This window comes from Neomonachus schauinslandi, chromosome 4, assembly GCF_002201575.2.
Source record: "Neomonachus schauinslandi chromosome 4, ASM220157v2, whole genome shotgun sequence".
Taxonomy (NCBI): Eukaryota; Metazoa; Chordata; class Mammalia; order Carnivora; family Phocidae; genus Neomonachus; species Neomonachus schauinslandi.
Window position 1 is genome coordinate 4,191,624 of NC_058406.1, and position 25,452 is coordinate 4,217,075.

The 25,452-nt window shown below is 47.7% G+C and overlaps 2 protein-coding genes across 2 annotated transcripts in view; one reads left to right on the top strand and one right to left on the bottom strand.

Moving 5' to 3' along the window:
• NOL9 (nucleolar protein 9) lies at positions 1-18,281 on the bottom strand. Its single transcript, XM_021683393.2, has 12 exons — positions 17,925-18,281; positions 16,784-17,003; positions 16,275-16,402; positions 13,916-14,051; positions 13,697-13,793; positions 13,032-13,129; positions 7,520-7,681; positions 7,018-7,315; positions 5,710-5,821; positions 2,960-3,137; positions 1,561-1,694; positions 1-911 (listed from the first exon to the last, which is right to left on the bottom strand). Exons 1-12 carry the CDS (start codon positions 18,279-18,281, stop codon positions 762-764), a joined length of 2,070 nt encoding a protein of 689 aa, XP_021539068.1. The 3' UTR covers positions 1-761.
• Positions 18,280-25,452, top strand: part of TAS1R1 (taste 1 receptor member 1) — a 9,782-nt gene continuing 2,609 nt past the window's right edge. The window contains 6 exon segments of the mRNA XM_021684366.1: positions 18,280-18,303; positions 19,349-19,551; positions 21,364-21,641; positions 22,175-22,203; positions 24,136-24,375; positions 24,377-24,901. Of these exon segments, the coding sequence (XP_021540041.1) occupies positions 18,280-18,303; positions 19,349-19,551; positions 21,364-21,641; positions 22,175-22,203; positions 24,136-24,375; positions 24,377-24,901 (1,299 nt within the window).

Below are 25,452 nucleotides of genomic sequence, written 5' to 3' on the forward strand. Positions count from 1 at the left end.
GTCCTTGGTCTCAGGTGAGAAGTCAATTAGGACAGAGCTCATTCTAAAGAGACCACAGGAAAGGTTTCCTGGATTTGAGAGCAATTCTTTTAGCATAAAGTCATCAGATGGAAAAAAACCCAAAAAACGAATGGCTCTTGAGTCCAAACGTTTTATCTATGAAACCTTGATTACACTGAATAGACCGAACGTGATCTTTGAACACTGGACCATGGGAATGAAAGTGTGTGTGGACGGCATCAGATAAGCAAGGGATGAGCATGACCCCCGGCAGTGACCGACCACAGGCAGACCCTGCTGCTGGGACCTCCTGCCTGTCTGTCATTGATGGGCGAGGACCAGGGGAGCCCCCACATCCTGTTATGCTCGCGAGCCCGCTGGCCAGCCCTCCTTCCTCTTTGGTAGATTTTTGTGGCCCCAGTTTCCCTATTTTTATTCAGATTCCAACAACCAGGTCTTTGAAGAGCTTTGTGAGGAATCAACAGTGTTCTCTCTGTTTTAATGGTGTACAAACTTCTCCCTGAAGCTTTAACCCTTTAGAAAATAAAACAGTAAGTATGAAGAAGCATACAGAACACTAGGGCAAAACTCTAGGTCATGGAGCTTTCAAAAGAGTTAAACTGACTCTAGATCCACGAGTTACACAAGAAACACTGCAATGTAAGTGCACCATTCCCTGCCATCGCCATCAGTCTGACTTCAGGCTGGAGACGGAGTCCAGTTTTCCGGTAAAAGCTCCTTCCCTTACTATGACGTCAGTATCAGTTTATCTTTCGATAGAGTTTGGGTTTTGGGTGTACTTTCTCTTCACGTGTCTCCTCGGTTTCTCTTGCTCCAATTTTCTCTGATGCTCCAGGAAGTTTAAAGTTATAATCTGTGGTGATGTAAGGTATTGTCCCTTCGAGCCCATGCTGAAACAGAAACATGAAGAGAACGTATGGAAACACCCCAAATCCTGCCAATTAGAGTTTGCAGCATTTCATTTCTTCCCCAGAAAATACTGTGAAAAGGGAGAGTCTGAGTGAGGTCCTTGCACTCCTAAGACCTCTGGTCCCCCTTCCTGCAGAGGGTCCACTTGACCCAACAGCCCAGGTACAAAGGTGACTGCCGCCTTTCTGTCCAATTCAACTGCACAAACACATCGACCAGCGCAAGAGTGTGAGGGGGAGGCGTGGCTGCGCCTCTCTCTCGAACAAGTTAAGCAGCTAAGAGGGGAGAACATCCACTGCCTCCCCACGCCACCACACAGATGTCCTCAGCCAACATGACCTTCCCGTGACCTTCTCACAGGTGCACCCACAGACCGGCGTCAGGAAGGAGTCATCCTGGGGAGACCACCTCTGTTCTCCCCTCCCATAACCTACTTCTGGGTTAATGGCTCTACCACGGGGCTCTTGGCCACGAATGATGGCAATTCATGGCCATGGGCCTCTGAGGCCACCCAGACACTCCATTTGCTGCGTTCAGCCTCTCCAACAAAGTGTGGAGTTCCCGCACAATAACCCGTCCCCATGACGCTCTCTGGCTACCCCCAGGGCTGCCCCTGGAAGTGGCACTCACTTGGCTCTTGAAGACACACTGTGGAATGGAAATGGCTCCGACCAGCAGACAATTCACATTTCTTAGCTCCTCCGGGGGCACAGGAGTGAGGATGTGGTAAAGCCTCTTCTCCATGTCGATCCCTCTACAAATTCCTTGAAGACACAAAACACACACAAATAATCCTTTCTGGAAGATATTATACCTCCCTACCACTGAGAATTGTAGAATAGCTTTTAAAATAAGAATTTCAATTTCAACTGTGTTTTGCTTTGAAAATATAAAGGTTCAAGAGATGGGAGAACTTGACTACTCTTGGTCAAGACTCGTCAAATCTCCCATCTCTTGGAACCCTTCCCCTTGTTCAGCCGTGAGCAACCAAAGTGGCCAAAGTCCTAGACTGTCTCAAGTAAGGCACGCCCAGGCCAGGAAGAAAAGCCACCGTGCGGAACACGTGAACGACTCAATCCTTCCCCGTCCTCAACTCCTTCTTCACGGTCTGTACCAGGTGACACAGTTTCTGAAGTAGTATTGTCTAACTCAGAAACGTGTATTTGATTACCTAAGAGTTTTGCTAATTTTCGGTTACATAGGTCCAGCACCCTTCCAGAAACATACCCTGACATTTATTGACCTCAGTGAGCCAGGGGGACAATCACGTGAGGGAGGCTTGGCGAAGGAGGAAGGGCCTAAACACGGCCAGGCCAATGGTCCTGGGCCTGAGTGATGGGGGCACCAGAACATGACATACATCTGTCCTCAGATCACCCAAAGGTGCCAAGCCCAGCACAGAAACGGTGGCTCTGACTGGCAGAGTAAGAAGAGATGAGACAGAGAAATCAGACAGGTTTCAGAAACAAGCTACCACCCCTGCTAGGGGGTTGGATGTGTCGAATGAAGGCAAGGGGGTGCCAAGGTAGACCCAAAGGTCTGGCGTGAACACCAGAGTGAATCTTCCAAGGACTCCTCACAGGCCTGGGAACAGGAGATGGTGCAGGGTGGAGGGGATTTGGGGAGAAAATTAGGACCTCAGTCTTGGACCTAAGTCTCAGATGCCGGTGAGATACCCAAGTGGAGAAGCGAGCTGGGCTTGGAGTTCAGACACACAGTCGTGCTATAGAGATCCTGTGGGAAGTCAGCCTAAAGATGGATGGAGGGCCCTAGCAGATGGACAGATGGCCTAGGGAAAACATGTCAAGTGACAAGAAGGCCATGACCAGGCCCTTAGGAATCTTGGCAGGAGAAGCAGAGAAAATGCTGCTTCTTTCCTGCCCACCAGCCCCCAGGCACACTGTCTAGAAGCCAGAGACACTCTGACCACTCCAGCCGAGAGATAGATCCAAGGTCAAGACCAGCCACATACAGTTGGAGAAGGGGATTGATTTCAGTAAGTATATAGACATGTTTTACTTTCACTCACCAAACCCCAAACAATCACAGATTGGAGTCTGGGCGAGTAGGATGGGACCATTTGCGTATCCTCTGACATCATCCAGGATCTTGCAAAGACCAACCCAGCTGGCATTCACAGCGTATAATATATGGGTAGGAGCGACATCAGCATGAATAATCCGGAGTGCAACCGCATTGAAAGGGACCTGGAAAATAAATGTGCACCTCCCTCTATTAATTCTACTGGAAAGGCTACTTTTAATTTTTACAAGTTGACTAGGCAGGTATCTGAAGTTATATTGGCCAAACTGCCCACCAAAAAGTATCTAAACAGAAATGCTAACAAACACTGGTCAGTGTTTCACTACTTTAATACAGAGTACCTAAGAAATTCATACAAAGTTCTTCGCCAGCCAACACTTGCTAGAAATCCAAACTGATGCCTGGAACTTTCTTATCTAAAGAGACACATTAAGACACAAATCTGAAGATATCCTAAATGCATTAAAGTCAGGGGGGACTGAGAAAACCCCACTCGCTGAGAGGTCTCCTAATGTCAGAAAGCAAACCTCCATTCAGTGGAAAAAAGCCTCCATCTATTCTCTATGTAACATACTGAATTAAGAAAAATGGATTGAACTCCAGGAGCACAAGATGAATACAGTGGAGCCTTGAACAACACAGGGGCTAGAGGCACTGACCCCCCACCCCATGCAGTCAAAGATCAACAAATAACTTCTGGCCACACCCCCCCAAAAAAACTTAACTACTAAGAGCCTCCTGTTGATCAGAAGCCTTCCCAATAACATAACAGTTGATTAACACATACTTTGTGTGTTGAGTGTATTATATAGTACATTCTCACGATAAAGTGGGCTGGAGAAAAAAACGTTATTTAAAAAATTACAGGAAAGAATACATTTATAACACTGGACTGACTGTATTTATCAAGAAAAACCCTGCATATAAGTGGACCCATGCAATTGAAACTGGTGTTGTTTAAAGGTCAATTGTAACTACCTTTAACGTGTAACTCTCTGGGTAATTCCCGATTTGTAAAGTACAAAAGTATTTTGTTATACTGTTTAGATTCCAAAACCAAATTTGAAATAGCAAAAGGCAGATGCAATTACTGGTAGATAAGCTTCAAGTTCCATTGTAGAGCATCGCTGAGTAGATGACCCCATTGACCAAAAGTTCATTCAACTAACTGCCTGAGTTTCTCCAGGAGATATCTCACCATCAGGCCTGGGAGACACGTCCTCGTTGGCCAGCCCCACTGCTCCTGCCTCAGGAGTGCCTCTGGAGTGTGACCGCAGGCCAGGGTCTCCACCTGCCTGTGCCCGTCGCCAAAGCTGTAAACAGGGAATGAAAGAGCCTCTCCCTCACTGGGCTGCCACGAATCCATCGAGCTGTTCCATCTCAAGTGCTTAGCAGAACGCCCAGCACACAGGGAGTGCTTAGTATGGACAGCAGAGGGTGAATACTCTGGGCTCCAGTCCCAGCCCAAACTTTTACTAGCCACCTCGGGCAAGCTGACTCAGTGTCACTGACCTCAGTTCTAGCATCTGTAAAATGGGGTAATAACAAAGCCATTGTGAGTAAAGAAGTTAACAGGCTTAGAACTGAGCACAGCAGAGGGTAAGCATTTAGGAAATGCCACCTATTGCTATTTTAATCTTTTGTCATCTGGAATTCTAATATCATGGTGGTTTCTTCCCAAAATAATTCTAAGGAGCTAGGATTCCAAAATGCAAATACTCTGGTGCTAGAATCCATCTTTTTTTTTTTAAAGATTTTATTTAGGGGCACCTGGGTGGCTCAGTCGTTAAGCATCTGCCTTCGGTTCGGGTCATGATCCCGGGGTCCTGGGATCGAGCCCCGCATCGGGCTCTCTGCTCAGCGGGGAGCCTGCTTCTCCCTCTCCCGCTCCCCCTGCTTGTGTTCCCTCTGTGTCTATCTCTGTCAAATAAATAAGTAAACTCTTAAAAAAAAAAAAAAGATTTTATTTATTTGAGAGAGAAAGAGTGAGAGAGCACAAGCAGGGGGAGCGGAAGAAGCAGATTCCCTGCTAAGCAGGGAGCCCGATGCGGGGTGCAATCCCAGGACCGTGGGACCATGACTTGAGCCGAAGGCAGACGCTTAACCAACTGAGCCACCCAGGGGCCCCTAGAATCCACTTTTGACAATAGTATGTAATGCTTTCAAGAGTGGTTTCTGGGGGGTGCAATCGGTTAAGTGTCTGACTCTTGATCTCAACTCAGGTCATGATCTCAGGGTCGTGAATTCAAGCCCGGCATTGGGTTTCCACGCTGGTCATGGAGACTACATTTTAAAAAAATAACAACAACAACAAAAAAAGAGTGGTCCCCAGATGCCAGGAACCACTGCGAACACTCACTGAGCCCATACAACCATCCTCTGAGGTCTGGCACAGCCTCCTTTCTCCAGGTAAGACATGGACTCACACACAGCTAAACAGTGGGAGCGCTGGAGCTGGACTGCCCGGTGCCACCTCTGGGGTCAGGCAGAACATTCTTAATAACCAGCACGGAGCACAGTCGTGCCCAACGCAGGACAGCAGCTAGGAGCATGGACTCTCGAGCTAGATTACTCGACCTCCCGTCTGTAAACTGAGGCAGCTACAGAACCTATGCCCCAGGGCCGTTCTAAGGATAAGACGAGCGAAGCATCATAAAGTGGCTGGAGAACACACACAGGAAGCCCCACGAGGGCTCGTTACATCCACAGAGAATCCCTCATCCAAGGTGAGGTTACCTGATAGGGTGTGAGACCGTGTAAAGGACAAAGTGGTTTTGGCACTGGAGGCTGCAGCTGGCCGAGGTAACCTAGTACCGCCAAATCTCGAAGAACTTTGTTATGCGACTCTCTGCAAAGTAAATCAGAATGAAGTAAATAGAGATTTAACCTCAGAAACAGAGTCCATTGGTCATTACACAGGTTACGTGTAGAGAGATCACACATTCCCACCTTAACATCTGCAGACCCTTTCTACAAACCCACTGGAGAAACATGACATGTAAAGACTCTCCTTCAATAAAAGTTCTTGGCAACCAGAGCTGAAGGCCACCTCTGGATACGGGTCTTCCTCAATTTACAGTGGAGTTCCATCTTCATTCACCCACAAAAAGGGGAAAATATCAGACGTCGAAAATGCCTTTAAGACACCTCGCCTACCAGGGGCGCCTGGATGGCTCAGTCGTTGAGTGTCTGCCTTCAGCTCAGGTCATGATCCCAGGGTCCTGGGATCCCTGCTCAGCAGGAAGTCTGCTTCTCCTTTCCCACTCCCCCTGTTTGTGTTCCCTCTCTCGCTGTGTCTCTCTGTCAAACTAAAAAAAAAAAAAAGAAAGAAAAAAGACACCTTGCCTACGGCATGTCACAGCTTAGCCTCTCCTACTTTAAACATGCTCAGGACACTCACATTAGCCTCCAGCCCGGCAGAATCACCTAACACAGAGCCTACGTTGTATGGGCGCAGAATGGCGTCTGTACCCACGGCACACCCTCCGGGCTGACCCGAAGCCCAGCACTAGGACAGAGGGTCACACCGCATCGTGCGTGCCCAGGAAAAGACCAAAATGCAAAGTACAGTTTCTACCGAACGTGTATTGCTTTAATGCCAACGTAAAGTGGGAAAATTGAAAGTCACACCATCTTAAGTCAGAGGTTGTCTGTGTTTCCATTGGGACAGTAACAGCTCAGAAAAGAACAGATTCGGGCGCCTGGGTGGCTCAGTCAGTTAAGCGACTGCCTTCGGCTCAGGTCATGATCCTGGAGTCCCGGGATCGAGTCCCGCATCGGGCTCCCTGCTCAGTGGGGGGTCTGCTTCTCCCTCTGACCCTCCTCCCTCTCATGCTCTCTGTCTCTCATTCTCTCTCTCTCAAATAAATAAATAAAATCTTTTAAAAAAAGAAAAGAAAAGAAAACAGATTCTCCTTCATGAACATAGGGCTGTGAGACAGATTCAAAAACTTGTGGAAGACTTATTCCTCTTAAGGAATTGAGGGCAGAAGGTCTTGTTGAACTGAACAGAACTTCATTCTCCAGCCATGACAGTTTAATTACCTGTTTCTCGGAGTTTTCCTAAACGCAAAGTCCGACTGGACGCATATCAGCTTATGTCCAGTGAACACAACTGGACTCTCCTTTTCTTCATCAGCAAATTCCAAACTCTCTGTAAACTCTGCCAGTTGGAAACCTCTGTCTCTGACTCTGGACTTGCTCTTGGTGTACAGGCCGTCCATATCGTCCACATAGTCAGGGGTCAGGTTTGGCATGTATTTACTCCGGCCAGAACTGAACTGCACGACGTGGCTGGGAGACAGCAACCGGATGAGATCGATGAGAAGCAAAAGCCCTTTGTCTGTGAGGAGGAGGACACGGGCAGTTGATGCGCTACTAAAATAGTGACATACTCCTATAAGAACGTGGCACAGCTGTTCTGAGACAAAGAAAGGATCCCGAAGAAGAAATCTTCTAAAAACTGGGCTCCAGCTCTACTGCCTGAAGCCAAAAGCTTATTCACACGGCCCCACCTCTCCGGCCAGATGTGCCTTCCCAGGCTTACCTGACACCCAGCCCATTGTGTTGACGATGAGAGGGGACTCTTTCTTGTAGGAGCTGAACACATACTTTATTATCTCAATATAATTTTCATAGTTGTTTTTACAAGAAGGTTTCCCATAATATACCATTTTCTGTGGTGTCCTCTGGTGGGTGAAAGGTGGTCCTAGGAAGACAAAGGTAAGAGTCTGAATCTGTGAGTATTTAAAAGGAGGTGAGGGTTTTTCTCCAGCCATCACCAGTGACAAAGATCCTTAGGAAATCAAAGACCATCCTACCAGACCATTCTACCACTAGGAATAGTTGTATCCCATTTTCAGAAATCTAAGCTTTCCGGGCATCTGGGTGGCTCAGTCGGTTGAGTGTCTGCCTTCTGCTCAGGTCATGATCCCAGCATCCTGGGATCGAGCCCCCCACTGGGCTTCCCTGCTCAGTGGGGAGTCTGCTTCTCCCTCTGCCTCACTTCCCTGCTCATGCTCTCTCTCTCTTAAATAAATAAAATCTTAAAAAAAAAAATCTAAGCTTTCAACTTCATACAAAGACATGCTCATTTTTACATATAGTTAATTCCAATTCTGTCCTAATATGACCATTCACTCAACAAACATTTACTGAGCACATGTAACACTCTGAGCATTGTTCTAGATACTTAGGATACACCTGTGAACAAAGCAACACCCATCCTTATAGGGTTGACGTTCTAATGAAAGGACAAATAAGAACAATAATCACTTGCTGGAATCTAGCACTTACTATGTCCCATCTACTTCACATGTAGTCTCTGATGTTCATAAAAACCCTATGAGGTAGGTAGTGTTACTATCTGCATTTTTAACTTGACCAAGGTCACACAGCGAGTAAGTATCAGTTGGGCTTGAACTCAGGTGAGCCAACTCCAGGGCAGACGCTCCTAACTTGCAGCACCGGTCTGTCAAGCCTGAGCCAACTCCCCTCTCTGGTTGGGGCTGGGAACTCACTCAGCAGGCTGGTGACCAGGACCACATGCCAACAGTCGGCAGGGTGAGGGCCTTGGTTAATGTGGTTGGTGCAAGGCCACTGGGACAGGGCTGGCGAGTCTCCCCTCAAGGGTGGGGTACAGGGATTTGGGGCAGCCCACAGCTGAAGAAGTGGCCTGCACAGCAGAGGAATTGAACAAATACAAAGGCTCTGAGTAAATATGTAAATACATGGACAATAATCATAGCCACAGTTCTTATCATCAGAAATGAAACTTATAAATATGGGGGCACCTGGGTGGCTCACTCGGTTAAGTGTCTGCCCTTGGCTCAGGTCATGATCCCAGGGTCCTGGGGTTGAGCCCTGCATCGGGATCCCTGCTCCGCGGGGAGCCTGATTCTCCCTCTCCCTCTGCCTGCCACTCTGCCTATTTGTGCAATCTCTCTCTCTGTCAAATAAATAAATAAAATATTTAAAAAAAAAAAAAAGAAACTTATAAATATGGAAGGGGAAAGGCTAACTAGAATAAACCCGGGCTGTCAGACTGGAATCGGAATGATCGCAGTAAACTCGTGGCTCTTAATACACAGGGAACGTACATACAAAGAGATACACATGCAGTGTATATACACATACATATATGCATATGCCCATACATACACACGTATGTGCATGCATGGGTCTAAGCATGCATATACTTCCTAGCTCTGTCCACTGAGGGGAGCCTACAGTCACACCCCAGAAGAAATAACACACTTCATTACAGGCAGAGTGGAAAACGCTGGCAAACACTTATCTTAACCAAATGATGACAGTTAACCTCTCGGTAACAGGGCAAACTGACAGCTTGTTGATATGATGCACTGAGAACACAGCACCACATCTCAATCAAACCACAGGGACATTCGATAAATGTACTCTTCCAAACTGCCAAGGTCAAAAAAGATAAGAAAAGCTGGAGGGAATGCTCCAGACTGGAGAAGACTAAAGATTTGCAAATACACACTGGGCTCGGGCAGGTGGCTGGAGGACAGAAGAGGGAACAGTACCAGGGCCGAACTGCTACCCTGACTTGGTGGCTGCATTATGACTACGTATCATAATGCGTCTTTGTCTGGGGAAACACCTGTTGAAATATTAAGGTGTGAAAAAGGAAAAGAAAAATAAATGGACTAGGGAAAATGTAAAAGAAAAGAAGGAACAATGAAACCAGCTAGAAAGCAAAATCTAAACAAATAGTTTTGATAAAACTGTAAAAACAGTATGAATGCCCTACTTATTTTTGTCAAAAAGTCTATTAAATCCACAACGAATCCAGCAACCTGATCTATCATCTGCTTAAAAGTCAACTAAACAAAAATCACACAAGTATCCCGACAGACGCAGAAAAAGCACCTGACAAAGTCCAACACTTTCATGATACAAACGTTCCACACACTAGAAATAGAAGGCAGCTTCTTTAGCCTGACGATGGGGAACGACAAAAACCCACAAATGACAGCATACTTCTGGTGAAGAACATTCTCTCTAAGGTGAGGAACAAGAAAGGAATGTTTTCTTCTATTCAGCACTGTACTGAAGGTTCCAGCCTGAGAGCGCTAGGAGACAAGAAAAAGAAATCAAAGGCATCCAGACTGGAAAGGAAGAGTGAAACTATTTCTATTCACAGATGATGATCTTCTATCTAGAAAATCCAAAAATATCCACAAGAAACCTACTAGAGCTAATACAGGAATTCAGCAAAGTTGCAGGTTACACAGTCAATACACAAAAATCATGTGTTTCTATACACTAATAGTGAACAATTTGTAAAAGAAATTAGGAAAGCAATTCCATTGTGGTAGTAAGTGAAAGAATCCAACCCTTAGGAACTAATCTAACCAAGTGAAAGACTTACACACTGAAAACCACAAAATATTGATGGAAGAGGGGCGCCTGGGTGGCTCAGTAGGTTAAGTGTCTGCCTTCAGCTCGGTCATGATCCCAGGGTCCTTGGACTGGGTCCTGCATTGGGCTCCCTGCTCAATGGAGGGAGGCCTCTGCCTCCCTCTCTGTCTCTCATGAATAAATAAAATCTTTAAAAAAGTTGCTGAAAGAAATTTAAAAAGACTTAAGAAACTGGAAAGACATCCTGTGTTCATGTATAGGAAGATCTATCATTATCGAGATGTCAATGTCACCCAAGGTGAGCTACACATTCAATCAATGCAATCCCTACCAAAATTCAACAGCCTTGGGGCGCCTGGGTGGCTCAGTCGTTAAGCGTCTGCCTTCGGCTCAGGTCATGATCCCAGGGTCCTGGGATTGAGCCCCGCATCGGGCTCCCTGCTCGGCCAGGAGCCTGCTTCTCCCTCTCCCACTCCCTCTGCTTGTGTTCCCTCTCTCGCTCTCTCTCTCTCTCAAATAAATAAATAAAATCTTTAAAAAACAAAATTCAACAGCCTTTTTCGTAGAAATGGAAAAGCTGATCCTCAGATTCATACAGCATTGCAAGGGTACCAAATGGCCAAAACCATCTTGAAAAAAAATGAAGTTGGGAGGACTCACATTCCTCCATTAGCACAGAACTGGCATAAAAACAGATATACAAGCCAATGAAATAAAAGACAGGGCCCAGAAACAGGCCCTCATATGTATGATCAAATGCTTTTCCACAAGGGTGCCAAGACCATTCCACGGGGGAAAGGACAGTCTTCAACGAATAATTGGAAAACTAGACATCCACATGCAAAAAAATGACGTTGGATGCTTTCCCTATATCATATACAAAAATTAATTCAGAATGGACCAAAGACTTAAATGTAAGAGCTAAAACTTACAAAACTCCAGGAACATTAGAAAAAAATCTTTACGACATTGGACTTAGCAACTCTGTGGATATGACATCAAGGGAATGTCAACAAAAGAAAAAATAAACTGAATAAAAAAAAAGGAAAGGAAACTGGATTTCATAAAAATTAAGAACTTTTGTGTATCAAAGGACACCATCAAGAAAATGGGAAGAAAACTTAAAAGATGGGAAAAAATGTTTGCAAACTGTTTATCTGATAAGAGATTAACACTCAGAACATATACAAAGAACTCCTAAAACTCAGTAACAATGCAATTCAAAAAATGGGCGAAGGGCTTCACAGACATTTCTCCAAAGATCTACAAAAGGCCAACAAGCACAGGAAGAGAGGCTCAACATCATCAGCCATCAGGGAAATGGCAAATCAAAGCCACAGTGAGTTATCAGTGCACACATGACAGGACGGCTGTGATCAAGATGACAAGATGTGGAGAAGTGAGAGCCCCTGCGGATGGGGATGCAAAATGCAGCCACTGCAAAAAACAGGCTGGCGGTTTCTCAAAAGGCTAAACACGGCGTTACCACACGTCCCGGAAATTCCCCTCCAAGTGTCCATCTGAAAAAACTAAAAGCAGAGACCTGCACAGGCATTTGTACGCTGATGTTCACAGCGGCACTATTCCCAGGAGCCAGGAAGTGGCAAGAATCCCACTGTCCATCAGCAGCTGAACGCGTCAACAAAACGTGATCCATGTATACAATGGAATGATTCTCACCCACAAAAAGGAAATAAATTTTGATTATCTGCTACAATATGGACTATCTTAAAACACTTATGTCTGGAGGGTGCCAGGAATGGAGGAAATTAGGTGATGGGGATGAAGGATGGCACTGTTGTGATGAGCACTGGGTGATGCATGGAAGTGCTGAATCACAGTACTGTACATCTGAAACTAATATAACACTGTGTTAACTGGATTGAAATAAAAAACAAAAAAATAAGCAAAAAGAAGAAAAACCATTATGCTTAGTAAAAAAACCCAAAACAGACACAAGAAGGACAAATAGTGTTTCCACTTACATGAGGTATGTGGAGTAGGCAAATTCATAGGGACAGAGACTAGGACAGAGGTTAGCAGGGGCTGGAAGGAGAGCAGGCGGGGGCAAGTGTTCTCTAATGGGAACACCGTTTCAGTTCGGAATGATGAAAAAGTTTCGGATATAGGCAGTGGTGAAGGGTATAGCACACCGTGAATGCACTTAATGTCACTGAATAGTACACGTATCGACAGTTAAAACAGTAAATATCATGTTGTGCATATTTTACCATTAAAAAAAAAGGCAACATGGGACTTTGGTTTGGAGTCTGAACCAGAAAAAGTACATTAGTAGGATAACCAGTGAATTTTGAATAAAATCCATGGTTTGGCTAATAGTATCATGTCAATGCAATTTCTTGGTGTACATCATTATACATTGTTGCTTTTTTTTTAAGATTCTATTTATTTATTTATTTATTTATTTATTTATTTATTTATTTGACAGAGACAGTGAGAGAGAGAGAGAGCGCACAAGCAGGGGGAGCAGGAGAAGGAGAGGGAGAAGCAGGCTCTCCACTGAGCAGGGAGCCTGATGCGGGACTTGATCCCAGAGCTGCATGCTCCACCAACTGAGCCAGCCAGATGTCCCTTACATTTTTTTAGTTTTTTGTAAGATCATTATATTTGTTTTATAAAACCAAGACATCAAAGAAATGTGTAATACATACCTAGAACTGGCTCTGTAATATTAAGTAAAGAAATGCAACCTGGAGGCGTAAATTCTGTCTGTCCCAGATCACATTCCAAATAGTCAACGCAGGAAATACTGAAAATTTGAAAGGAATAAGGAAAATCTCAACTACCTTTACTCTGTCAAAAGAATAAATCAGATCTTACAGACTTTATGCAATACACAGGCACAATCCACCCTATGCAGCCTTTTAGGTAGAATGCTCCAAAGATGGCAATCAACATAAAAAAAAAAGTAAAAAGAAAATGTGATGCAGGAATGGTCATAGTACCCATTTGTAATATGGATACAACTTTGTCTTTCCAACTTTGTCTTTCCTAAAATCTGATCTTTAAAACACAACAAAATTGCTCCCTACTCTGAACCTCTGGGTATGGACAAACACAGATTCTGACACCAGGTGACTCCTCTTGCACACTCACTGATAAGCACGGTCAGTTCACCCTGAGAGGCCGATGTGCCTCACTCCAAAACACAGCCTAACGGAGAGTGCCGTCACTCCGCTGAGCGGCTTTGCATAGACTTGTAGATAATCTCTACTGAGAAGTCAAGAAGCATTCCCATCTAGTTTCTTAAATCAAAAATCCTATTTCATGACCCTAATCTAATAATGTATCTAAACAAAAACAAAAACACTCTTACCTATTTAACAACTGGTTAATGAGGTACCTATTAAATGTTGACTTTCCGACGTCTTGAGAGCCACAAACAAGAATGACAGGGCAGCCGTCTACTTCTTCTGGAGGCAAAACAAACATTGAAACCTCAAATTAGCCACCTTCGTTAGGGCTTTACCTGTAAATCGTGATCCTCTGAGGCCCTGGGGGATGAATGCTCCCTTTACCCCCAGGTATCACTCACCACAGGACACGGTGACCAACTCCTCCATGGCCGACAAGGCACTCTCTGTCAAACGAAGGCCGTTTTTCTTCTTCTCTCTTCTAATGCCAACAGACCTCAGGGCTAAATGTTCAGAGTTAATCTGGAAGGTTGGACTCTGAAATGAACAATTTAAGTTTTAAGAAAACATGAACACAAGTGCACGTTTCTTCCTCCAGTTTTAAATCAGTAAGCCTCAAACAGTCGTGAGCTATGAAAGGTAGATCTGAGCCCACCCTCTCACCCCCACAGCCATCCCTTCAGTGAGTCTCATCAGCTGTTCCTTCAGTCGTCCGTACCTGTCCTCCTGGCTCACATGCACTTCCAAGCTGCTGTCACCTCTGCAGGAGACCCCGAAGGAAAGGAAAACGTGTGCGAGTTTAAAAAGCGATTGCCACAAGAACAATTCAAAAGAGACCACAGCTGTTGAACAGGTTGGTGCTTCAGAACAAAATCAAGGCCGTCTCCAAAGACATAAAGTAAAAAGACAACGAACACATGCAGACCGGGCTGAAAGAACGTGGAAGTCAGGCCCACTAAGCCCTCGGGCGCTCTGCAAAAGTACCAGGAAGCCACCGACCAACCCAAGGAATGGAGGAGCAGGCCCTTGCTGCAGCTGGTGGGGCTCGAGGGAACAAGGCTTCCGTGGTGAAGAAGACCAATGAAGAGACCCATCCATGATCACCTCCTCATTCAATTCATCAACCCCAGGATAAAAACATCATAAAAGGAACAACAATCAGTCTGGTGTGTGACTTCCTATCAGCAACTCTAGATTCTAGAAAACAGTGGAGCAAGGCCTTCAAGGTTTTGAGGAAAAAAACTCTATACTGTGCTCAACTATCAATCATGGAGGCTAAAATAAGAATATCTTATAAAATGAGATTATATAAAGTTCACTACCTGTCTTGTATGAAAAAAATAACTCTAGAACGTATAAAAACACAGTGGGGGAGGAAAGTTACCCAAGAAGGAGCATAAGGAATATAAAGAGTGGTGGTGAAGTCCCAGAAAAAAAAATAAAGCTAAAAATGAATGAAAACAGTATTAACGTGTTTGGAACCTTCACTTGCAGGAGGCAAAGGCTTGGTGACACAGCTTTCCCATTTCCTTCTCCACGGCCCTCACCCAGCTACTGGCTCTGCACCAGACCTGTGCTCTTTGTCCAGCTCCTCTGAAGACTTCCTGATCACACACGCCTGGTTTTCTCCAACATCACTGACCCCTACTTCTCAGTCTTTACTGCTCCCTCATCCAGACCTCTTCTTGGTAGTGCTGAAGGGCCATGACTTTGAACCCCCTTGTTTTTCTGTATCAACTCCCTTGGTGTTATTATCCCACCTCTCAGCCTTTGGGCCATTCTGCTGAAATACCAACAGAATTCCAACATTCCAACGGAATGTCTAACAGGCAGGTCAAGGTGAACATTTAAATCTGCTCCTCCAGGGCGCCTGGGTGGCTCAGTCGTTAAGTGTCTGCCTTCGGCTCAGGTCATGATCCTAGGGTCCTGGGATCGAGCCCCGCTTCGGGCTCCCTGCTCAGTGGGAAGCCTGCTTCTCCCTCTCCCAATCCCCCTGCTTGTGTTCCCTCTTACGCTATGTCTCTGTCAAATAAATGAAATCTTAAAAAAAATAGGAAATAAATCTGCTCCTCCCACAGTGCCCCCATCTCAGTAACACCCTGCACCCAAAAGCATGTATTCCTTGGTTCTTCCCCACACCTCACATCCATAAGCCTGATAATCCTGCAGATCAGGCTCAATTTACGGCTCGTGGGGGACAATTATAGCAATAGAACTTGACTTTAAGAAATTAATAACACAGTCAGCAAAAATTTGGAGGCAAGAAAGAGAGATGGGAGAAATTATAAGTACACTGAAGTATATTCATAGAGGAAATTTGTACTATCTCAAGTTAATAAATCAAGATAAAAAGATAACCATTTAAAAAATTCCAACAGGCGGGGCACCTGGTTGGCTCAGTCAGTAGAGCATGCAACTCTTGATCTTCGGGTCGTGAGTTCAAGCCCCACGCTGAGGGGTAGATTGTACTTAAAATTGGAAAAAACGTAAATAAATAAAGTAAAACTTCCAAAGGGCATTTAATCACCTGCAATATGAAAGGATGGCTTTCACTGGGGAATAAAACTAACGAGGAAGGGGAGACAATATTTTTCATGATACACCTTTCTATGCTATTTTACTGTGCACACGTATGACACTGTGTACAACCTACAATGCAACAGACAGACTGATTTTCCAAGGGAGCATCCTACAGCCAGCTGACGTGTGACTGTTCTGGTGAAAATAATTAGCAAAACTCCGAATGAAAACTAGTCCTACCTCTTGTACGAAAACGTAAGATAAACCTGGATGGCTGACTAAGAAGTTCACAGTGGAGGTTTTCAGTTGTTCTAGCATCACAATGGAACATAGAGGAGAAAAATTCTTCATCAACCAACATCTGTCATCTGTAAAAAGAAAAATAAACTACCTTAGAAATAGTAACTCCATTAAATTCTACACCATTTAGGACTACCTTCTTTTCAGCTGAACTGTCAACTTTTTGAGAGCAGGAATTATGTTCGAGAGCCTTCTTTAGGAAACCATACTGCATATCAGGAACACACCTGGCTGGAGAAGTCAATCCAGGTTTGCTTTTGCTACACAATAGCTAGCTGAGTGGTCTTAGGCCATTTTTCTCATCTGTAAAATGGTGAAAACAAGTTCCACTCAAGTTTCACTTTAAATAAACACAGAAAAGTGTGTAATGTCTAGGCAATAGGAAGGACCTAGAAATTGCAGCCTTATTATAGTACACCCTCAGTAAGTTATCCAGTTACTTTTCTTACCCCGATTAAGATGAGATCTGAGCAAAGCTCGGGCTTCCCTTTTCATCTCCTTCTTGCTTTTCTCAGGCATGGAATAATGAACTGCATTGATAGTCAATCGAGAGTGGGTGTAGGTAGAAAAGACATCTTGGGGAGGCTGGCCTTGGCTGATGGCAAAACCAAACACCTGCACTTGGCCATAGAGGCAAGTCACACGACAGATCCCACTAAAAGTAAAACCCTAGCAAGGAAGAACAAAGAAAAGAAAACATAACATTACAAATTCTGTTACTAGAAACTGAAATTTTCTAAACTTTTTTTTTTTTTTTAAACTAAACTCTATGCCAGAGATGGGACTGGAAGTGACAAACTGAGATCAAGAGCAGCATGCTCCACCCACTGAGCCAGCCAGGCACCTCCCTTTTTTTTTTCTTTTTTAGTTTTCTAAACTCTTAATTGCTATTCACATATCGAAGGGGAGCGGATTTCCAAGCAACAATACATTGTACTAGGTGATCATCAGGTACTTAATACCTCTAACCTAATTTCATATCCCAGGACAGCTACAGAGATGGCTGGTGTATCCCGACACATGAAGAACAAGGGGGTCCCATGAACTGGGCTCTGCTGTTCTCACGGATCCCTCTCTCTACCAAGGCCCCCTGCCAGCCAAGTGTCTCCCATTCCTGGGTTTTCACTTTCCTCTTGCACTGGAGGAAATCCAGTGCAAGCAAGGGAAGAGCAAAGGACCTGCAATTAGGCTGCCTGGATGTGAATACTAGCTCTGCCTCTACTGTGTACCTTTTAGTAAGTTACCTAAGCTATAGCTCAGTTTCTTCGTCCGTAAATTTTCGGAAATAACGGTAATGACTCCATAGAGAGCTAAGAGTATTAAAAGTGTTCGTAAACCTCAAACATTCAGAACATAGAGCCTGGCACTTTCTAAGCACCCAGTAAATGTGACCTTGTAGTATTATTTACTACTATTGAAGTCCCTCTCAGCTCTGAAGACCTAGAATCCCACAACAGGGTCCTAGTTACCCCTGCTCAGCACCACCGCCAGGAGGAATGCGCTCGACCTGCGGCCGGAGAACTGCAGATGGGGCAAGGTCTTCTCCCAGCCCGCAAGTCCCGGCGCTGCGGCTCCTCCGGCGGGACCCACCTGCTCGAGCGGCAGCAGCACCAACGCGCGGCCCGGGCCGGCCGGCCGCACCGGCGGGATGGGGAGGCTCGCGGGGCCACTCGGGGCGGGGGCTGCGGCCGGAGCCGGGCTCGGGGCCGCGGTCTTGGGCCTCCGGGTCGCCGCGCGCGGCACCAGGCAGCCGCTCTCCCGCCAGTCCGCGCCGGCTGCCTGGGCTTGCAGCAGCCGCCGCCGCAGGCGCCTCCGGCCGCACCAGCGCAGGGTCCCGAGCCGGCGGCGGGGCCGGCGGCTAAGAACGAGCTGTGTCCGAGTTTTGCGGGCACGCAGCCACGTGGAGCGAAAAGGACCGCGCTTGAGCAGCAACTGCGAGTCCGCCATGCTGGCCAGCGGCGCCAGCCGCGCGAGACTCTCGCGAGATCCACTCGCTCCGCCCCGCGGCCGGTCGAGAGGCTGAAAGAAGTGGCCTGGGTGCCGCGAGCGCCCTCTGCCAGCGGCCCCAGCAGCGCACCTGGGCCTCCGCCGTCCCCTCCGAGGCTCCCGCCGGCCTGGGGGCTTCAGGGGCGGCAGCCTTGGCCACACCCCTCCGGGCCGTCACTCCGAGGGCTTCATTTACATTATGCAAAAGCCCCACCCCGGCCAGATACCCCGCTTTGAGTCCTGGGCCACCTCTCCGGAAATCCACTTGGAATTTTTCTCGCAGAAAAAGAACCAGGATTGGCAGTTTAAGCAAAACCTGTCTATTTGCATACTGTGTTTGCATGCAGTTGTCTTTGGGCTGAAGGGAGCCACCCTGGATAACAAGGCAAACCGACAATGATTCTCTCAAAATTTCAGTGTCCGAAAACTGAGGCTGGGAGGAGGTCAACTCAAAGCCATGTCTCATTTGGTAAACTGAGGCCCGGGTAAAAGGCTCCAAAACCCACAGCCCCTCCACATTCTGTCCCCCAAAGAAGCTGTGTCCCTGCCTCCTTCCTCTGACCATCATCCCCCAAATGCCAGAGCTCCCTTTCTTTCTTTTTCTTTCTTTCTTTAAGTAGACTCCGTGCCCAAGGTGGAGCCCAGCGTGGGGCTTTAACTCAAGACCCTGAGATCAAGACCTGCGCCAAGATCCAGATTCAGTTGTTTAACCCACTGAGCCAGCCAGGCGCCCCGGGGGCTCCCTTTCTGAGCCAGATGAAGCCACAGGCACCAGAGCAAGAACAGAAGCCACAACCATGCAGAGGAGGGGTCAGTGGCTGCCACCTGGTTTGCATTTGTGCCTTCCCCCTGCCCAGTTCCTGAGTAGGACCAGAGGCCCAGAAGGCCAAGGCAAGCAGCCAGGTTCCTACAACTGGGTTTCAGCCCCACCCCTGGCACAGGCATGAAGTTGGGAAGCATCTGGTCAGCTGCTGTCTATTCTATTTAAACAGCCAACCTGGTCAGAGGGCTCTGCTTGGCCATGCCAGGCACAGGACCATCTGGCACTCCTGGCAGCTCACCTAGTCAGCCTGCAGCTCTCCCTCTCCTGCTGCTGGGCCCTCAGCTGCCGCAACACAGAGCTGTCTCCCAACTTCAGCCTCCCTGGGGATTACCTCCTTGCAGGTCTGTTCCCTGTACACTCTCACTGTCCGGGGGTGAGACGCAGGCCCACGGTGACTCTCTGTGACAGGTAATATAAGGACCTCTGCCTGCCCTCCTTGGTGAAGACCATGCCCTTTCTGCCTCTGGGGCTGCCTCCTGAACCACCTCTAGTCCCTCCCCATCCTATGGTCACCACCTTCAAGCCCTGGCTGGACCTTCCCTGGCACTTCTGCTCAGGTTCCACTTTGTAATACATTATTTTGTCCTGGCTATTAGAGTGCTTTGTATTGTAATCCCATTCCAGTTGTTTCCAGACTTTGTGACATAAGGAGGTGGCAAGGATTAAGCAAGCATGGCTTTTCCCGGCTTCTGTGCCCTCCCTGCTCCTCTCCAGGTTCAAACTCCTGAGTCTCCGGATGGCAAGCATGGTTTTCCATGAGGAGGAGAGGGAAGGCTAACAGCAGTAGATGCTTTAGGAGCTTAGCAAAGATATCTTAGATTGGTGCCTTGCCTTCATGAAGTCGACAGTCTCGGTAGAGAAAAACATCTGCTTTTCTCCTAAAGAAGATAAGTTGTTTGCCATCTGTGCAAGTCACAGATTTGGGAAGACTCGAGGATGGATCGGGACTCAGTGGCAGGATGCCTTAAACATGACACACATCTGAGATTCACACAGGAGGAAGGTTCTGGAAAGCCTAGTGCATGAAGACTGGCCCCAAGAGCTACAGATAGGAGCCTGGGAAGAGAAGATTTGGGGAAGAGGAGACACATGGACACCCACTTCTGAAGAAGGTGTCATGGTGGGAGGCACTGAGTTTCCTCTGAGGGACTTAAAGACAGAAGTGATAGAAATGATGGAAGAGGGGCGCCTGGGTGGCTCAGCCATTGGGCGTCTGCCTTCGGCTCAGGTCATGATCCCAGAGTCCTAGGATCGAGCCCCATATCGGGCTCCCTGCTCAGCAGGAAGCCTGCTTCTCCCTCTCCCACTCCCCCTGCTTGTGTTCCGTCTCTTGCTGTGTCTCTCTCTGTCAAATAAATAAAATCTTAAAAAAAAAAAAAAAAAGAAATGATGGAAGACCCTTCCAACAGGCACAGAGGCTGGAAAGTGGAATGTGCTTGCACACTCTTCAAGCAGAGCTGAACCATGTCCCTGTTGGGATCCAGCCAGCAGTTCCTGAGAGGCAGTGAGGAACACAGGTGCTCACTACATTTATGAGTGTCCTGGTGAGAAGCACTAGTTAAACAAGGTTAAACAGGTGTGTGGTTAACTTTTTGTGTCAGCCTGGCTAGGGTATGGTGCCCAGTTGTTTGGCCAAACACCTGTCTAGATGTTGCTGTGAAGGTTAACATTTAAATCAATAGGGTGAGTAAAGCAGCTTATTTTCCATTGTGTGGGTGGGCCTCATCCAAACAGTTGAAGACCTTAAGAGAAAAGATTGAGGTCCCCTAAAAAGGAAGGAATTCTGCCTTCAGACTCAAGACTGCAGCATCAACCATTGAGGGAATTTCCAGCCTGCCCTGCAAACATCAGACTTGCCAGCCCCACAATCACATGAGCCAATTCCTTAAAATAACCTCTTTTTTTTCTCTCTCTCTATATCCAATTGGTTCTGTTTCTCTAGAGAACACTAATACAGCAGGTGTCTCTGATACAGGACTTCATCAGGCTTTCAATGCTAATATGCTTATCCAGGAAGGCATGGGATGTGGTTTCTCCAACCTGTCCCCCCTCCCCTGACCCAAAGGCCTGTTAACACAACTGTGTGTATGGTACCAGGCCCACATTGAGGTCATGGTTGTGGGGGCTAGACAGATGACCTCAGAGTTTCCTTTCTACCCTCCAAAGAGAGTTGCAGCAAGGCCTTGCCCTTCTTGGCTCTCAGCTTGGCTTTTTCCACAGACCCAACAGCTTCAACGGCCATGGCTACCACCTCTTCCAGGCCATGAGGACTGGCATTGAGGAGATCAACAATTCCATGACCCTGCTGCCTAACATCACCCTGGGGTACCATCTGTACGACGTGTGCTCAGAGTCAGCCAACGTGTATGCCACACTAAACGTGCTCTCCACACTGGGGACGCATCACATTGAGATCCAGGCAAACCCTGCCCACTACTCCCCTGCTGCCCTGGCGGTGATTGGACCTGACACCACCAACCATGCTGTCTCCTCTTCTGGCAAGTCCAGTGCAGGCTGGGAGTGGTGGGCAGGAATCACTGGGCCCCAAGGCCAGTCTGGCCCCCTGGATCTCCTGGGTGCTCACCACTCATGAGTCACATTGCAGGGGGCCCTGCCGCATCGCAGTCCCCACTCCAGCATTTCTTCCTCCCCAAATGCTGCATCCAAACCTCCTTGCCTCAATGCTCCTGAGAAAACCCATTCTCCTTTGAAACTGCTGCCCTTCACACTCCTCCCACCATTCTGTCTTCTTTGTGAAGAATGGAACACCCTTTGTGTCCCACCCCACAGACTTCTCCACTTCTCCCCTGCCCTCCTTCTTCCTTCCTGCCTTCCAGGCTCAGGCTCAGAGGTGTGGTCTCCCACTCAGAGTGCTGTCCCCCTGGGCCTCACCCCCTCCTCTGCTTGTCAGCCTTTCCTAGGCTTCCTCCTCCACCTGTAAGCTAACCTTATCCCTCCCCATCTTCCAGGCACCCCTGCTCCCAGCACGGTCCTCCCTCTGCCCGCTTTCCATGAAAACTTACCTGCAGAGCCCTTTAGTCTTGTTTGCTTCTCCCTCTTGTCATTTGCTTCTCAACCCCCTGCCCTGGCTGCTGTCCCACCACTCCTGCTCTTGTGATCTGGAGGGCTTTCTAGGTCTCCAAATCCAACAAATGCTTCTCAGCCCCTTTTACCTGACATGACAACTCTGTGACATTCCCGACAGTCCTTCAGTGACATTCTTTCCTCAGCATTTATGACCTGCCCGCTCTCACTTATGGCCCCTCCTCTTCCTCCTCAGTCTCCTTTAGAGAATCTCTTCCCCACCTCTTCTGAAAAGGTGGATGATTCCCAGAGTACAGGATGCTCCCTTTCCCAGGCAGGTGTTGGGAGTAAAAAATTTCCTCTACTCTTCAAGATTCTTCTGGCTGGTCTAAACATTGACATGAGACAGATTAACAGGAGAAAGTCAAGATTACATACGAATAGGGAATCCACATAAACATGAGAGGTTCAAATACAGGCAAAATGAGGCTTATATGCTATTCTGAACTAAGGAAAAGCTGGTATGGTGTCTGGGACTTCAAAGGAGAGGAAGACAATTCACAGGAAGAGATAAGAGAGTAAATGTTTAGTAAACAAATGTTTGCCAGGCCATCCAGAAACAATGGGACATAGAGAGGAATTTTAACAAATTGGACTTTGCTAAGATCCCCCCTGCCCACCACACCTAGTTCCTATTATACTCTAGTTATCTATGATGACAGTTCCCTAACCTGGAGCAGGTCAGCTATCTAAATTCTTTTAGGCATTAGGGGAAAGGTCAACGTTTCCTCCGGAGTCTTTTGTGCCTTAATTATTTCCAACTGGAAATTAACCCACATGCCAAAGTGGTGTATCTTGGGGCAATTCATTCAGAACCCCTACACAGGCCATGAACCCCATGGCTCAATTTCCTGTTCTCTAGCTTCTGTCCTGTGTTCTAAGCTCTGAGCCTCCTTTCTGGATGTTCATCCAGGGTCTCCACTGCATGAACCCAACAGGCCCCAAACTGAGCTTACCTCCCTAGACAACTGGAGTCTCTTTTCTTCCTGCATCCACCCTCCTGCCCACCTGCCTCTATACTCAAGCCAGGAACCTGGCAGGCCTACCCATGTTCCTCTGCCCCCCACCCCCACAGTTAGCCCATCACCATGGCCTCTGCTTTTACCTTCTAAATGCTGCCCAGTCAACCCGCTCTTCTCCATCTTCACTGCCACAGCTCTAACTCAGACCACCAAGCTCTCTCATCTAGATGATTCCATCAGCCTTCTAGGGGTTCTCCCTGACTCTGGTCTTGAGCCTTTTCTAACATGTTCCTCACTGAAATCAGAGATACACTCCTAAAATACAAGTCATAGCATATCACTTCTCTGCCTAAACATTTAGAGGCTCCCCATGGCCTACAGATAAAGACCAAGTCTCTGAGCATGACATTTAAGGCCTCCTGCTCTGACCAGACACACCTACTTTTTTTTTTTTTAAAGATTTTATTTATTTATTTGAGACAGAGAGAATGAGAGACAGAGAGCATGAGAGGGGGGAGGGTCAGAGGGAGAAGCAGACTCCCTGCCGAGCAGGGAGCCCGATGCGGGACTCGATCCCGGGACTCCAGGATCATGACCTGAGCCGAACGCAGTCGCTTAACCAACTGAGCCACCCAGGCGCCCAAGACACACCTACTTTTGTGCTCCTTCTTCTGGCATGGGTATCCACATATGACCTCCTGCGTCATTTCACTCACTCAGTGCTGCTTTTGTTCCTTTCCCCTTCCTCTCTCAGAACCTCCCCTTGGGTTTCTGCCTCTTCTCCAGATGTACGTTGTCAGCCTCCTACGTCCAGTAGGGCTCTCCTTGAGGGCCAGGGCAGGGATCAGGTGTCCCTCCTCCCTGGGTCCCCATGCCCAGCAAAGGGCCAGAAGTGGGGGGGCCCTGAGTTGGGACTGATGCCACTGAACTTGCTGAACCCCCGCAGATCAGCTACGAGGCCAGCAGTGTGATGCTCGGAGTGAAGCGGTAGTACCCCTCTTTTCTGTGCACCATCCCCAGCGATAAGCACCAGGTGGAGATCACAGTGCTGCTGCTGCAGAGGTTTGGGTGGGTCTGGATCTCACTGGTGGGCAGCAACGATGACTACGGGCAGCTGGGGGTGCAGGCACTGGAGGAGCAGGCCACTCAGCAGGGCATCTGCATTGCCTTCAAAGACATCATACCCTTCCTTCTCTGCCTGCCCGGGGAATAAGAGGATGCAGAGCATGATGCACCACCTGGCCCGAGCTAGGACCACCGTGGTGGTCATTTTCTCCAGCAGGCAGCTGGCCAGGGTGTTCTTCGAGTCCGTGGTGCTGGCCAACCTGACTGGCAAGGTGTGGATCACCTCAGAGGACTGGGCCATCTCCAAACACATCAGCAGCTTGCCCGGGATCTGGGGCATTGGCACAGTGCTGGGCGTGGCCATCCAGCAGCGGCTTGTCCCTGGCCTGAAGGAGTTTGAAGAGGCCTATGTCCAGGCAGATAAGGGGGCCCATGGGCCTTGCTCCAGGGGCTCCTGGTGCAGCAGCAACCAACTCTGCAGAGTGTGTCTGGCTTTCACGACACAGCAGATGCCCACGCTTGGAGCATTCTCCATGAGCTCTGCCTACAACGCCTACCGGGCTGTCTACACAGTGGCCCATGGCCTCCACCAGCTCCTGGGCTGTGCCTCCGGAGCCGGTTCCAGAGACCGAGTCTATCCCTGGCAGGTAAGGTAGACCAGCCCCTGGCACCCTGAAAGGGGGTGCTTTCCTGAGGCAAGCAGAGTGATTACTTTCTGGCCAACTAAGTGCTATGAGTGCGGGACAAAGGTTACCGATCAGAGGGCTGATCCCCTCTCTTAGGTTTCACTTCTCTGAACCTGAGCCCCTCCCACTCACCATGCTTCAGATCCAGGACTAAAAATCACTGTAAAGGGGTCCTTCGTTAGAAGACTCCTCTCAGGGGGCTCAGTCATTAAGCGTCTGCCTTCAGCTCAGGTCTTGATCCCAGGGTCCTGGGATTGAGCCCCGCATCGGGCTCCCTGCTTGGTGGGAAGCCTGCTTCTCCCTCTCCCACTCCCCCTGCTTGTGTTCCCTCTCTCGCTGTCTCTCTCTGTCAAATAAATAAATAAAATCCTAAAAAAAAAAATAAAAGAAGAAGCTTCCTCTCAGGAGGCTAGTTGGGAGGGTTGAGGGGCTTCCTTGGAGGGGAAGGAGGGCTCTGAATTTCCAGATGGACTGAAACCACCTAAATAGAAGCACAAGGCCCCAGGCACTTG